At 41.8% G+C, this 16,355-nt stretch overlaps 1 protein-coding gene across 1 annotated transcript in view; it reads left to right on the top strand.

Annotated features, from left to right (window-relative positions):
* The window catches only part of LOC144602362 (uncharacterized), a 42,765-nt gene extending 33,272 nt beyond the window's left edge, over positions 1 to 9,493 (top strand). Inside the window, exons 5-6 of the mRNA XM_078415412.1 lie at positions 4,428 to 4,566; positions 7,328 to 9,493. Of these exons, the coding sequence (XP_078271538.1) occupies positions 4,428 to 4,566; positions 7,328 to 7,551 (363 nt within the window). The 3' untranslated portion in view covers positions 7,552 to 9,493. The remainder of the gene's footprint in view (positions 1 to 4,427; positions 4,567 to 7,327) is intronic.
* Positions 9,494 to 16,355: the final 6,862 nt, after the last annotated feature.

Here is a 16,355-nt window from a genome sequence, read left to right as displayed (position 1 = left end):
GCCGAAGGGAATGACCATGTACCTTTATATGGGATGTTATAAATCCCATATAACGGTGAGGTTTCCAGCAGATCGTTTTCAAACACTTATCTGAACGAAGCCCCTCAGGGAGATCCATAATGTATGGCGGAAAAAGATAAACAGATGGGTGAATGTTCAGTGTGTGATTTTAGAAAGAAATACATGAAATGCCAGTTAAAATGCACGAGGTGTTTTAAGAGAGTCTGACATACTGCTCCCAGTATAGTTATTTCAGCATTCTTGGCATGAGCTGGAGGGAGGCTGGAAGTGGAAATTTTAATTGAATAATTGCAGGAAATGTTGGGAACACAAAACATTTAAGCCAGCATATCTTCAGTCTCCAGCAAACATGTTTTGGGGTTGTAATTAAATAATACCACATTTTAATTGCGAGCAACCACTGTATATAGTCTGCTTACAAGGTTGATTTTCTTTTCTAATTTTGTGGAATCTCTTCACACACAAAGTAACGGTTGTAATGATTTCTGTTAAAACATCCCTTCCAGAAATGAATGCTATATTTTTTATCAGATTTTTCCTCCTGCGTCTTTCCTTACCCACATAAACGGCGCAATAAAACACTTAATACTCTTGATTTTAGCACAACTTTAAAATGAGTCTAGGGCATATTAAGGGATGTGTGAAATAGAAATGGATCTTTCTAAGCTTGTTGTTGACTTTCAGTATCACACCTGATCCACATAAATTTCAGCTTCACAAATTGTTCCGATGCCTAGATTCCCTTGATACCCAAATAGATTTTGTCGAAACAAGGAACTGCAGGTGTTGTTTTACACAAAAGGATGCAAAGTGCTCTCGGACATGACTCTCTGGGTCGGGACCTTTCAGACTGTGGGGGTGGGGGGAGTTGGCAGAGGAAAAGCAGGACAAAGCGTGGCATGTAATAGGTGGACACAGGCATGGATGGGTGGTAGGCAGAAGGTTGGAACAAAGGCCAGAGATTAAACCAGAAGATGTGAGACGGGCTGATCGAAGAGTTGCAAATTGTGAAGCCAGAGAAAGGTATGTTGGGGGAGGGGAAAATGGGTGAGAGTCCGGGGGGGGGGGGGGGGGGGGGGGCGTTGTTAAAAGTTATCTTCAATTGGAAAATTCAATGTTCGTACGTAGGGTTGTAAGCTACCCAAGGGGAATATGATATAGTATTCCTCCAGTTTGTGTGTGACATAACTCTTGTAATGGAGGTGGCCCAGCACAGAAAGATCAGCGTGAGAAAGGGAGCTAAAAGGGTTAGCAACATGGATATTCAGAAGGGCTTGGCCGACTGAATGCAAGTGTTCGGTGAAATGGTTGCAGTCTACGCTTGGTCTCAGTGATGTACTGGTGGCCACATTGGGAACACTGGCTGCAGTAGATGAGAAAAGGTATTATTTTATATATAAAAAGATATTGTTTGATCTCTTGTGTACCTTAACATTTGGAGCACACTGGTGCAGCTGTAGAGTTGCTGCCTTGGTGCCAGAGACCTGAGTTCTATCCTGACTACGAATGCTGTCTGTATGGAGTTTGTATGTTCTCCCTGTGACTGCGTGTGTTTCCTCTGGGTGCTCTGGTTTTCTCCCATATTGAAAGGGCATGTGGTTAATTGGCCTCTGTAAATTGTCCCTAGTAATTAGAGTAGAACTAGTGTACAGGTGATCGCTGGGCGGCACGGAAGGGTCTGTTGTGACGCTGTATCTCTACACTAAAAACTGAACTAAACACGTTGGAATAGAGTTCCAACAACTCGGATCCTTTCACTAAGAAAAATGTTTTACTCAACTTAATACTAATTGGTTCATTCTTATGCTTATGCCTTTTTTACGGGGAGGAGAAGAGGATTTGCAGCTGACGTCAACAATAATTACAAAATAAAAAATAAAAACACGGAAAACTGAATTAAAAACAGGAAAACCTGGAAATACTCAGCCGTTCAGAAATTTTGACCTAAAATGTTAATTGTCTCTTTCCATGGGTGTTGTGTGACCTATTGAGTGCTTCCACCATTTTGTTTTTATTTCACTTGTCCTCCCAACATGTACCTTGATGTAACCATGAAACATTTTAGATTTCGATGAGGCCATTCTCTGCACCCTTTCCAGTGCATTTATATGCTTGCTAGACCAGAATGTACCATAAATAGATGCAAAATGATGGAGTAACTCAGCGGGGCAGGCAGCATCTCTGGAGAGAAGGAATGGGTGACGTTTTGGGTCGACACCTTTCTTCAGACTTGGGTGATGTTTTGGAACGAGACCCTTCTTCAGACCCAAAACATCACCCATTCCTTGGGTCGTCAGCCATTGGTTTGCTCGTCATCATAATTGATTTTGGGGAAGCAAGGTTCATAAGTCGTTGGAGCAGAATGAGTCCATTCTGCCCATTGAGTCTACTCTGCCGTTCAATCATGGCTGACCTGTCTTTCCCTCTCGACCCCATTCTCCTGCCGTAACCCCTGACACCCCAGAGGTTGGTGGTATTTGTAGTGCCTGCTACAGGAAGTCCATGTTTCAGAAGTGGGCTGGAGCCTGCAGAGGCTGTGTGCTGGTTTCAGATCTTGATCTTCAAACCATTCCTCATACAGCCAACGAGATTATGATTTCTGTCAAAAATAACTGCCTTTGTTGCAATGCAACTCCTAGAATGTGAAAGGAGTATATGTCAGTTGAGAACTGAAAAACAAAAAATGCTGTTTTATATATTTTGTTTTGCTTGCCTATTCTTTCATTATGCCGTCACATTTCCCAATCTGCCTCAACCAGCTTGCAGGGTGTGGCTATCTACTTTTGTTGAAATGTAAGACGTTAGCTTTAGGTATGACCAGAATATTCTAATTCAGGGTGAAAGTCAAACATATGAACTTCACATTGGACGCTCTCCCTGCAAGACAACTAATTAATCTTTATTTTTTATCATTGCATGGAGCTAGATCTTAAATACCATATTTCCTTACGGTGCCCTTTATTCAGTAAGCAAACTAAAATGTGCTTTTAGGTTTATTGTTGTCACGTAAACTGAGGTACAGTGAAAACCTTTGCATTGTATGCAAAGCAATCGCATCACATAATACTATACATAAATACAAACAAGTTAAACTTGAAAACAGATATAAAATGTTGCAGTAACTCAGTAGGTCAGGCAGCATCTTTGGAGAAAAGTAACAGGTGACATTTCGGGTCGAGACCCTCCTTCAGACCTGAATCGTCACCTATTCCTTTTTTCCAGAGGTGCTGCCTGACCTGCTGAGTTACTCCAGCATTTGTGTCTATCTTCGGTGTATTCTGCAGTTCCCTCCAACACACTTAAACTGGAGTACAATAGATAGAGCAACGAGGAAGTTACAGAGGAGGCCCTGCAGCGACCTGGGAGTTACCTGGATCGGGAGCCGCTCCAGTACATCGAGCACGTGTCCGTACTTTAGACTTTTGTAAATGGCGCCAAAATATGATGACTCGTGAGCGATGTATAAATAATTCGACTGTGCAGTGCATACGTGACAATAAAGAACCATTGAATTTGCAGTAAAATTAAACTTGCTTTTGAAATGCATTTTATCTTAAATTCTGTGTGGGGGAAGTTATAACTTTGTTATTGTGATTCTGAAACTCTCTAGCCCCGATCCCTCTTTTCCCTATCGTCACAATCGCCTTTATAATACTGTTTACAGCAACACAAGGTTGTTTAGGAATGCAACACTCGTGTTATAGAACTAACTGTAGTTGAAAGGTTACAGAAGCAATAGGTAATATTTTTTTAAGGTGCATAATCCAATTGTTATAGGTGGAAGCAATAAGTTAATCAAACTTTCCATGTATAGAAATAAATGGGGTTTGTGCTTTTTATGACTATTTTTGTTGGGGAAACCAGTAATATCAAATACACTTGCATTTCTTCCCATTGGCTTCCCAAAGGATCTTATAGAAACATATAAAATTCTTAAGGGATTGGACAGGCTAGATGCAGGAAAAATGTTCCCCATGTTGGAGTCCAGAATCAGGGGTCACAGATTAAGAATAAGGGATAGGCCATTTAGGACTGAGATGAGGAAAACCTTTTTCACACAGCGTTGTGAATCTGTGGAATTCTCTGCCACTGAAGGCAGTGGAGGACAATTCACTGGATGTTTTCAAGGCAGTTAGATTTAGCTCTTAGGGCTAGCTAATCAAGGGATATGGGGGGAAAAGCAGGAATGGGGTACTGATTTTGGATCACCAGCCATGATCATATTGAATGTTCAGCCATGATCACTTTGAATGGCGGTGCTGGCTTGAAGGGCCGAATGGCCTACTCCTGCACCTATTGTCTATTGAATGGCGGTGCTAACTCGAAGAGTCGAATGGCTTTCTCCTGCACCTATTTTCTATGTTTCTATTCAGTGACGATCTTTGTTCCTATTGATTTTGTTACAGAGTCCCATGTGGTATAGTTGGTACAGTGGCCAGGATGATGCCTCACTTGGAGAACCTTCTGGAACCTTGCCTCCTGCTCCTTCTTACAGTCAATTAGAAGTGCCACCTCCATATGACACGGTGCCAAGTGGTCAGACAGGTACGTGTTTATTCTTAATTTGGAAATTCCGGTAGTTCTACAGGATCATGCATTGTTCAGTGGGCATCTTGCTTTTTCAAATTAACGTTGGATATCCTTACAATATCTGCAAGGGTTTGACATTTTCTGCACTGTGCTCTGATTGTGAAGCCATACAACTTGCAGAGCAGACAGAAGAGAGTACAGATGCAGGAATCTGGAGCTAAAGACAATCTGTTGGAAAAACTCAGCAGGCCCAGTAGCATCCACAGTGGCAAGAAAATGGTTGATGTTTTGGGTCAAGACCCTGCATTGGGATTGAGCGTGATGAGGGAAAATGGCCAGTATATTGAAGGGAGAGGGAGGGGTGATGTAGAGGCTGGTAGGTGATTAGTGGAACCAGGCGAGATGAGGGATGAAGGACAATGGAGGTGGGAGGGGCAAGTTTAAAGATGGAGGGTGGTAGGTGGAAACAGATGGAATTAGGTGGTGGGAGTAGGAAAGGTGAACCAAGGGAGCACACTAGGAAGACACGGTGGCATAGCAGTAGAGTTGGTGCCTTACAGTGCCAGAGACCCGGGTCTAATCTTGACCATGGTCTATGTGGAGTTTGTACGTTCTCCCTGTGACCACGTAGGTTTTCCTCTCGTGCTCAGGTTTTCTTCCACATTCTAAAGATGTGTGGGTTTGTAGGTTAATTGGCATCTGTAAATTGACCCCAGTGTGTGGGATAGAACTAGTGTATGAGTGATCGTTGCTTGGCGCAGATTTGTTGGGCCGAAGGACCTGTTTCCACACTATCTCTAAACTAAACTAAACCCAGGCCGATGGGTATGTGGGTGACGGAAGGAAGTGGCACCTGGGAGAAGGTAATGTGTCTTAGAGCTAATGGAATCCAGGAATATGTGGTGGTGGGGAAACAGGAACAGGGTACTGATTCTGGATGATCAGCCATTATCATATTGAATGGCGGTGCTGGCTCGAAGGGCCGAATGGCCTAGTCCTGCACCTACTTTCTATGTGTCTTGATGACAAGGGTACCATCCCTCTAAACTCTCAGCATGGCGCGGAGTCTCGACCTGAAACTTTGGAACATTGGAATATCATCCCCTTTTTCCTCCACAAATGTTACCCGACTGAGTTCTTCCAACAGTTTGTTTTTTCCTTTCAGTGCCGCCCATTTGCTTTTTTTTCTCCCTTCCTCTGATGAATTGAATGTTTTCTTCGAATAACTTCACCTGTTTGCTATCTGATCCTCAGCGTGAATATAAGTTGGCTTACTTCTGTGGTACTCTTCACTCTCTCTTGTCTAGAAACTAGTTTGGTATGAACATGTTATCTACAGAATACCATGGTAGTAATGGTGAGGGTAAGGGACTTCCCTGCTTTCTCTCCCCTACTACAATCTGTCCAAAGAAGAATCCCTATCCAAAATAAGACCACGAGACACAAAAGCAGAATTAGGTCATTCGGCCCGTCGAGTCTTCTCTGCTATTCGATCATGGCGGATTTGTTTTTTCCCCTCTGAATCCCATTTTCCTGACTACTCCACATAAAACGTAACGCCCTTACTGATCAAGAACCTCTCAATCTTGGCTTTAAAAATACCCAATGACTTGGCATCCACAATGAACTGTGGCAATGAATTTCACAGATTCACCACCCTCTGGTTTAGGGAATTCTTCCTCGTCTCCATTCTAAAGGTACATCCTTTTATTTTGAGACTTTGTCCGCTGGTCCTCGACTCTCCCACTACTGGAAACTTCATCTCCACATCCACTCTATCTAGTCCTTTCATTATTTGGTAGGTTTCAAATAAGATCGCCTGTCTGGTCGCATGCCTATGTCCTCCATAGATGCTGCCTGACCACAGAGGCTACTGCAGCACTTTGTTTTATTTTCCAAATCTAGGAACGGTCCTGTTGTTGGTTCTACTCTAGAAAATTAAAAAGTAATCGATTGTAAACCTTTTTTCTAAAGGAGTGGCCATTTTCATGATTTACATGGATCCCATTGGTGTCTTGGTATGTAGGGAGAAATTGGAGCAGAGGGAACAAACCCACGCAGTCAGTGGGAGAATGTGCAAACTTCACAAGGACAACATTCTAGATCAGAGCTGACCCTTGGTCTTTAGCACTGTGAGGCAGTGACCGTATGAACTGGTCACTGCTGCCCAGTTTGCAAAAACAGAATGCTCCATATTGTCATGAGTTGGGGAAACTATTTCATTTCTACCCTGGGAGCAAAGTGAAAAACAGCCATTTTAGATGCTAAACTGCATGCAAGATACTTCCCCACCATCTATTTATTGAATATATGACCTCCTGATATTGGCTGTGACCAGTGTGTAGGAAGGAACTGCAGATGCTGGTTTACACCGAAGATAGACACAAAATGCTGGAGTAACTCAGTGGGACAGGCCGCATCTCTGGAGAGAAGGAATGGGTGATGTTTCGGGTCGAAACTTCTTCAGACTGAAGAGGGGTCTCGACCCGAAACGTCACCCATTCCTTCTCTCCGGAGATGCTGTCTGACCCGCTGAGTTACTCCAGCATTTTGTGTACATCTCTGCTGCGACTAGGTTTATTAAATTTGAATCCACTTGGTCAGCTACACTTGTAGTTCCAAAAGGAAGTGTAAATGGTTCACCTCGCTTAACTACACATGCTTAACTCAAGGCTGAAATTTTCACTTTGTTTATTGTGCTTTGCAAATGTCCTGTAAAACTGTTAACTCAGTGTTTTAATACATGGTATTTTTATTCAAAACTTTCCCCCTGCAGATGATTTAAAACCACCTCCATACACAGAACATGCAACTGGCAGTATTGAAGAGGCTTGTGCTTTGTCTATACCAGAGGGCAATGATGCTTGCAGTTTGAGTGATGCTCCTCCTCCATATACTCCTAGCCCGACAGTCGAGATAACGCAACAGAACACTGTGATGCTATCAGGTGCCCAGGAGTCGGACAATGCCTCTACTGCAGACTCATCGGGTCAGGTCTGAAGAAAATAAATGCTCATCCTGGGACTTCAGAGGAAAATTACTTTTATTTTCTTCAGAATGGGAGGGAAAATCCAAAGCGCCTGAATTTTGGTTTATAGAATTATTTTTTTCTGTACAGTTTAAAAGACGTTTACAGAGATGCACTACACAGAACACAATGTTCACTGTTTTCTGCTAGCAGCATTAATTTCTTTATGTAAGCATGTATTGCACTTTCCAAGGAGAAGCCCATGGTAAAAGGATATTGCCACTTTTTTTTTTAAGCTTGCCAATTAATGCAATATGCATGCCCCTGTACTGGGCGGGCTAATGTTTTGGGGAGAGAACTACTTGGATACGTGACCTGACATTGCAACTAAGGAAACTAGGGTGGCACAGTGGTAGAGTTGCTGACTTACAGCGAGTGCAGCACCGGAGACTCGGGTTCGATCCTGACTACGGGCGCCGTCTGTACGGAGTTTGTACGTTCTCCCTGTGACCTGCGTGGGTTTTCTCCGAGATCTTCGGTTTCCTCCCACACTCCAAAGACGTACAGGTATGTAGGTTAATTGACAGTGGGTGTAGGATAGTGTTAGTGTGCGGGGATCGCTGGGCGGCGCGGACCCAGTGGGCCGAAGGGCCTGTTTCTGCACTGTATCTCTAAATCTAAAAAATCTAGAAACTGATAGACTGCAAATTCGGAGATCAGTTTGGCATCTTGAGAGCCTGCAGGAGCAATTGCATTGTATTGCATTCACATTTTATCTGAGTATGTGCAAGGCCATTCTTTGAATTCTATACTTTGTCTCGCTATTGCCAAGACTGAATTATTTATCCCCAAGGGGGGAAAGGCCGCTTTCATGATTTGAGGAACTTCAATTTTGAATGCACAAAAGGTGTTGATTTTAAAGATCTCTTTTGTCCTAGCATTTATTCCCTAATTTCCAGCACAAGTGAAGTATTTTTAATAAGTGGAAATTTTTAAACCATTTTATTTGTTTAAAATTCTTGTACGAAGCTTGGTGTTTACCTCTAACCTTGGCGTTGATATATTGACATAAACCCTGTCTCTTAATGCTTATGCTGAACGAGATAAAGACCTTTTATCACCACCATCTAAATCCAAGGAAATGTTTACTTTATAGTTTGTGTGAATTTGAGAAACTACTGGCTGACCAGTTTTGTTCTTCGTGTATTACAAAAGTGGGAGTTATTGCTAAATCTAATTTTTGTCTACCTCTTGCTAATGACACTAATGTGTTAACATTTTTCCACCTTTTATTATGAGGCTTAATGTTGATAAGGTTCCAAAATGCTATCCCAATCCATGAGATACCTGGAATGTATGCTGTGTTTGGCATAGACACCATGGGCCTGGGGGCCTGTTCCTGTGCGGTACCGTGCTCCACAAAGTACGATGCTTCAACTTAAAATATTCCGACTTTTGCGATCGTGCAAACGGCAGCGAGCCGCAGCATTTCGACTTAAGATATTTTCGGTTTCTGATGTGTTTCTCGGAACAGAACCCCATCGTAAGTTGCGGAGCACCTGTACTGTTCTATGTTCCAAATGGCAATGTATGCACAAAGATATATATATGATTGCTTTGTTTCAGATTTTTGATCTGTTTCTTTTGTGACTGCCTCAATTTGTATCAACTTTTTAAAAAATGCTTTGAACTGGCTACTGAGATGTGGCAAACTTTTTAAAAGGAGGTTATTTAACAAAATGGATATATATAGCATTGTTCATATTTAATTTGAATGCTTCTTAAATCCCTCAAATGACCTTCTCAATCACTTTTGTAGAATCATATAATTTGGGGGGGGGTTAGTGCTTTTGATTAGTTTTGTATTTGTCAGTTGGTTCAAATTAAAATAGAATTTAACAATAAATGTAAATGTTTCAGTCCAACGTGCTGGACTTGTTGAATTATGTATCTCTTTAAACAACAAATACAATTTGCCGATTCTGGCGAAAAAATAGCTTTGTGTTGCTGTATTTTGTTTTCACGATAAATTGGTTTGTCACATATGCTCAGGAGTAATTAAGGTCTACAAACTGGAAACGTTTACAGTTTTGCAGTGCAATAATTAAAAGAAAATATATTGTCTGTTTCAAACTGAGTCAATGGGAAATTGGTACAGATTTTTTTTCCCCTCTGTTTTTATTTGCTTCCTGTTTTGAAGAGGTTCTTCCAGGAAGTCAGCTCCCCTCTAGCATGCTGGGTAATTAACCACCTTCGTGTCGGGTTGTCAACAGAATATTCAGCAAGATTTCTTACAAATTTTGTTCAAACACTTAAAACAATAATAAAATGATTCTAAAACAAAGACACTCACTTTCATATTCCAATGCAATTGTTGGTTTGTTTTGTTGATAATTGGCTGCAAGACTGAACAGATGTTCTCTGGTACATTCCCCAGTGATTTTTGTAATGAGGTCTTGACTTTTTCACTTGTATATTAACAAGCACGAGGAATGTAAAAAAAAAAAGAAAAGCACTATGCTGGAAAATTGTTGTTTGTTCTGCCACAGATGTTGCCTAACAGATTGAACAGTTCCAGCATTTTTCTTTTCATTTTGCAAAATATTGCAGATGCAGAAATTATCCACTCGCTAATAGAATGACAAAGGGCTGGATAACTCTGTTTGCTCCTGTTTCCAGATTATAAGTAAGTGCGCATTATTGCAAAGTAAACCGGGGCTTGTTTCCCTGTAGAATGCTGGAGCACTAATCAAAAAGATTTTTGATGAATTATTTGTTCTTTCAAAGGTGCAAACTCCAGCCCTGCTTTTAAATCCTCCAGTCAAGAGTTGTAAGATTTTATGGTTTGTGATGGAGGAATGAATTAAAATTTTATTTGTTTCATGATAACTATGTTACATTCTGATTTGCAGTACATTATCCTGATGTTGAGAGGAAGCGTTGGCTCATTGAACTCCACCATCGGTTAATTGTTAAGAAGCTAGAATCTCAGAATAACTTAAGATTTGTAAGGATCTGAATGGGGGAGTATCATATTTCAGTTACACAACCTGAGTTAAAATGTATTTTTCCTTTCTTTCTCTGCACCTACCTGCACTTGCATCCAACGTCTGCATAATAGTTGATATTTATGTACTAATAATGCAGAGCTAATGGAAGCAGTGCTATTTTGCTTTTCTCAAAAGTATTGAGAGTGCATGTACTGTAAGTTCATATAAAAATAAAGTAGAATAGAAATTTATGGTTCATAATGTTGATCTATTTTCTTTGGGAAAAGTTGGATGCAGATGCAAATAAATTATTTTTGTCATTCTTGTGTTCATCAGTTTTGGGTGTGAAAGATTATTGTTAAAAATCTGTTTCGATACAACACCAGTGCTATCTATGTACATCACATCTTCATGAAATTAACTGTCCCCAGACAAGGGGTAACAAAAAAAAAAAAAAATGATAATGACCTCTGAATGTGACAATACAACGGCTAAGCAAAACGGTGGAGAAGATTCATAAGTAAAGTCCTAAAGAAGGAGAATGCAGAGTTTAAAGGATGAATTTTGTGTCTTCAGACTGAGACAGCTGAAAGCACAAATGCTGATGGTACAGTAATTGAAATTATGGACATGTCAAATTATGGAGGAGCGCTGTTGCAATTGTCAAAGGAGTTGAGCATGAGCTGACAGGCAATGTTATTGAGATGAAAGATAGTAATTGGATATGGGATTGGAAGTTTGGCAAATCTGGTTCAGCATTCATAGTAAAGGATGAGATATGCAATAGATAGATGCAAAATGCTGGAATAAGCGGGTCAGGCAGCATCTCTGGATATTTACATTTCTGGTCAGTACCCTTCTTCAGGCTGATTGGGGGGGGAGCATAAACTGCGAGCAAGAAAAGACCGGGACAAATCGTGGCTGGCAACATGACATCAAGCAGGGAGGTTCCCTCATAGGACGATTATTAGCTAGGGATGGTGTGATCATAGGAGAGATACATCATTGAAACTGTGGAACTGGTTAACTGACTTTTAGTGGAGGAATGTGAGGGGAAGGGGGGGGTAGAGTATTTACCGAAGTTACCCAAAATTAGAGAATTCAACATTCATTCTGCTGGGGTGGAAACGTCAGAAGTGGAATACGACTTGCTGTTCCACCAATCTGCGTGAGGCCTCCCTCAGGCTATAGAGGAGGCCCAGGACACAAAAGTGTAAGAAGGAATTGCAGATGCTGATTTAAACAGAAAGATAGACCCAAAAGGCTGGAGTAACTCAGCGGGACAGGCAGCATCTCTGATGAGAGGGAATGGTTCTTGGTTCTTGGTGCTCCAAAATATTCCAAATGGAATTTAAACTGGAGGTGGCGGAGTATGGACTTAAGCAAGAAGGGCTTCTTGGAGAAGGGCTGCCTTAAATGTAGTTGCGTCTGGTTGAATAACTATAGTAGGGTGAAGACTATGCCATGCTTTAATTGTGCGAGGGAAGAATGAATTGCTATACATGTCTGTCTTGATAGCTGGTATCTCAAATTGAATCAAATGCCCTTGCCTACTGATAGATTTGGGTTTGGTGTAGATGTGGTAATCTATGTTGAGCTGACCATTTAACATTTTGTAAAAACAGGTCAAACGGTGGGTGGGCTTTACGTCTGTCTTGGAGAGTGTTCCACCCCAATGAATTTAGAAGATCGGTAACACTCGCTTCTCATAGGCATTTGTAACAAAACGAGCTGCCTGTCTTTGGACACGTTCGATGGAAGAAATGTTTTTATTTGTGTATGGGTCCCATGCTGCAACTGCGTAGTCCAAATGAGGTCTAACAAGGGTGAAGTATAACTTCTCCTTGATAGAAGTTGAACAATGATAAAAGTTGGGTCTCAGAAAATTTAGGACACCTGTTGCTTTCACCGTTGCATGATGAGTCGGACCATTCCAACGTAGATCGTTCTGTAATTTGATGCCAAGATACTTGGTCTGTTTGGATTCGTCAAGGGTGGCACTAAGGATATTCTATGAGGTTTCGCCTGGTTTCCTCCTCCTGGTGACATGCATGGTTTCACATTTGGAAGGATTGAACTGCATCCCCCATTGTTGTGACCACTCAACCATAGTATCGAGATTTTTTTTTGAGAGCATCTTTATTATCGGCGGTACAGCAAACAATCATCAGTGAATAGTCTGGTCGTGCTTGTGACTTTTTCATGGATGTCATTAATGTAAAGCAAAAACAGATGTGGGCACAGTACTTTGCCCTGGGGTGTACCACTTAACCCTGGATGCCAATCAGAGCTTTTTCCATTCACACACACACGCTGAAGACGTTTTTATCAGAAAACTGGAAATCCATTGTTTCAAGACCCTTCTCTCAACCCGAAACATCACCCATTCCTTCTCTCCAGAGATGCTGCCTGGCCTGCTGAGTTACTCCAGCTTTTTCATCTATCCCAGGACACAAACGTCAGTATGGGAAGGGAAGTTAAAATGGTTAGCAACTGGTAGATAGGGTGGTCAAGAAAACCTTCGACACATTGGCCTTCATGAGTCAGTAGTAGTTGGGAGGTTGAGTTAGTTGTACAGGACATCGGTGAGGCAACATTTATTAGAGATTGGTGGTTATCCACATTTTCTGATTTAAGGACTACTGATGGAAGCATTAGTTATGCAGATCAATTATTTAGTGCCTCTTGTAAAAACAAAGAACTATAGATGCTAGTTTATACCAAAGATAAACTCCAAATGGTAGAGTAACTCAGCGGGTCAGGCAGCATCTCTAAAGAAAAGGGATAGGTTACGTTTCGGGTCAAGACCCTTGTTCAGACTGAAGGTAAGAGGTGGGGAGAAAAGACCAGGACAAACTGGGGCCAACAACAAATGACCTTGGATAGGGTGGTGCCCTGGTAGGCCAATTGTTGGCTTGGGAAGGTGTGATATCAAGAGGGATACAATGTGGTGAACTGTGGAACAGGTTAAATGACTAGGGTGGAGAAAGAGGGGAGGTTAGGTAACTGTTAGTAGAAGTAACTTAAAATTAGAATTCCATGTTCATGTAAGCTACCCAAGGTGCTGTTGGGTATGAGGTGCCGTTCCTCCAATTTGCATGTGGCCTCGCTCCATTGGATTGGGCCTGTCATAAACTACATCTGACAAGAATTCCAGAAATGTATTAATTTTTTAGGCTGAGGGACACAATTCAAAATGGATAAATTTGTTAATTTCTGGCAATGCAGAGTTGGAACATTTTGTTGTGGTTGAAATCAACAATGCGCTGTGTGTTCTCATCACCCTTGAGAGGAATACACCCAATTACTCCCAGCTTTGATTGCAATCTGCATGGGAATGACTAGCTTTATGTCATGAAGCTACATTAGGTAATGCTAAAGTCATCAGAAATATGCATGTTCAACTGAATTAACAGCCTGCTTCAGTTAACCAGTTTTGTACGGTTGTTCTAAAATCTGTCTCTTGCATTAAATGAAATCCACTTTGTATCTCAAACCACTGTGGAAGGTTGTATCTCATCTCTTTTAAACTTGCTTAAACTCTGACCTTAAAGCTATGCCCATTAGTCCTTGACATTTCCACTGGGGAATTGGTAATGACTGTCTACCTTTTCTATGCCTCCCATAATTTTATGTACATCTCTCAGTTCTCCTCGCAACCTCTGATGCTCCAGAGAAAACAATCCCAGGTTTTTCAAACCTCTCCTTTTAGTTAACACCCTCTAATCTGGGCAGAATTCTGGTAAACCCCTTTTGCACCCTCTCTAAAGCCTCGACATCTTGTAACGGGATGACTAGAATTGCACACTCTACTACAAGTGGGGCCCAAAGCTGCAACTCAATGCCCCAACCAAGGAAGCAAGCATATTGTAGGCCTTCTTGAACACTCTACCTACTTATGTTGCCACTTCCAGGGAGCTATGGAATGGACCCTGAGATCTGTCTCCATCAGTGCTGTTCAAGGTCTTGTCATTAATTGTACACTTCCAACCTCCCAAAGTGCAATACCTCATATGGGCTCGGATTAAACTCTTATCTGCCATTTATTCGCCCATATCTCTAACTGATCTTTACCCCATTGCATCATAGAAACATAGAAAATAGGTGCAGGAGTAGGCCATTCGGCCCTTCGAGCCTGCACCGCCATTCAATATGATCATGGCTGATCATCCAACTCAGTAACCTGTACCTGCCTTCTCTCCATACCCCCTGATCCCTTTAGCCACAAGGGCCACATCTAACTCCCTCTTAAATATAGCCAATGAACTGGCCTCAACTACCTTCTGTGGCAGAGAATTCCACAGACTCACCACTCTCTGTGTGAAGAAATGTTTTCTCATCTCGGTCCTAAAAGACTTCCCCCTTAACCTTAAGCTGTGGCCCCTGGTTCTGGACTTCCCCAACATCGGGACCAATCTTCCCGCATCTAGCCTCTCCAACCCCTTAAGAATTTTATATGTTACTATAAGATCCCCCCTCAGTCTTCTAAATTCCAGCGAGTATAAGCCTAGTCTATCCAGTCTTTCTTCATATGAAAGTCCTGCCATCCCAGGGATTCTTTGATGGCCTTCCTCATATCCATAATCGTCAATTTTTGTGCTGTTTGCAAACTTGCTAACCAATCCATCTACATTTACATCCAAGGTAGACACAAAATGCTTGAGTAACTCAGCGGGTCAGGCAGCATTTCAGGAGAGAAGGGATGGGTGACGTTTCAATAGAAGGGTCTCGATCCGAAACGTCACCCATTCCTTCTCTCCTGAGATGCTGTCTGACCCGCTGAGTTACTCCAGCATTTTGTGTCTACCTTCGATTTAAACCAGCACCTGCAGTTTTTTTCCCCTACATTTACATCCAAGTTGTTTATCACAAAGCCACAGAGGTCCGAGCACAGAACCCTGCAAAACACCACTGGTCACAGAGCTCTAGCCAGAATAATAACTTTCCACCACTACCCTCTGCCTTCAGAACATGGAGAGTTCTGAATCCCAACTACTAGTATACCATGTATCCCATACATTTTAATCTTCTAGATCAACCTACCAGGAGGGCCTCTATCAAATGCTTCACTAAAATTCATGTAGACAACACCTACTGCCCTACGTTCATCAATCGCCCTTGCCACCTCATTGAAAAAAAACGCATCCAAGTTAGTCAGACATGACCTGCCATGGATTAAGTGATATTAACTGTTCCACGTTATCTCAATCGCTTCCAAATGCTGGTAAATCATATTTTGAAGAATCCTGTAATAGCTTCCCTACCACTGACCCGAGGTTCACCGGCCTATAATTAATTGGATTATCTCTACTTCCCTTCTTATACAAAGAAAAAACATTCACTTCCCTTCCTATACAAAGAAAAACATTCATCTTGCTCCTCACCTGTGGCTTGAGAGGATACAAAGATCTTTGTTCAGGCCCCGGCAATTTCCTCTTTGCCTATTTCAATAACCTATGATGGATCCCATCAGGCCCTGGCAATTTATCCATCTTAATGCTTTTCAAGAGACATCCTTGATCTCAAACTGTTGTTACCACATTGGTCACAATCACATTGGTCTCGACCCGAAACGTCACCCATTCCTTCTCTCCCGAGATGCTGCCTGACCGAGATGCTGCCTGACCCGCTGAGTTACTCCAGTATTTTGTGTCTACCTTTCGATATAAACCAGCATCTGCAGTTTTTTTCCTACACATTGATTTCGCTGTCCTCTGCTTTGTGATTACACATGCAAAGTACTTAGTACCTCACTTACATCCTCCTCTTGGTATCATGTGTGAAACACCAAAACTCTGGAATGTTTAGCTGTCAGATCTGTTATTCTCACAACCAGTTCTCTGTTT

This window comes from Rhinoraja longicauda, chromosome 2, assembly GCF_053455715.1.
Source record: "Rhinoraja longicauda isolate Sanriku21f chromosome 2, sRhiLon1.1, whole genome shotgun sequence".
Lineage (NCBI taxonomy): Eukaryota > Metazoa > Chordata > Chondrichthyes > Rajiformes > Arhynchobatidae > Rhinoraja > Rhinoraja longicauda.
The sequence above is the reverse complement of the archived record's forward strand: the minus strand, read 5'-3'. Positions and strand labels throughout refer to the sequence as shown.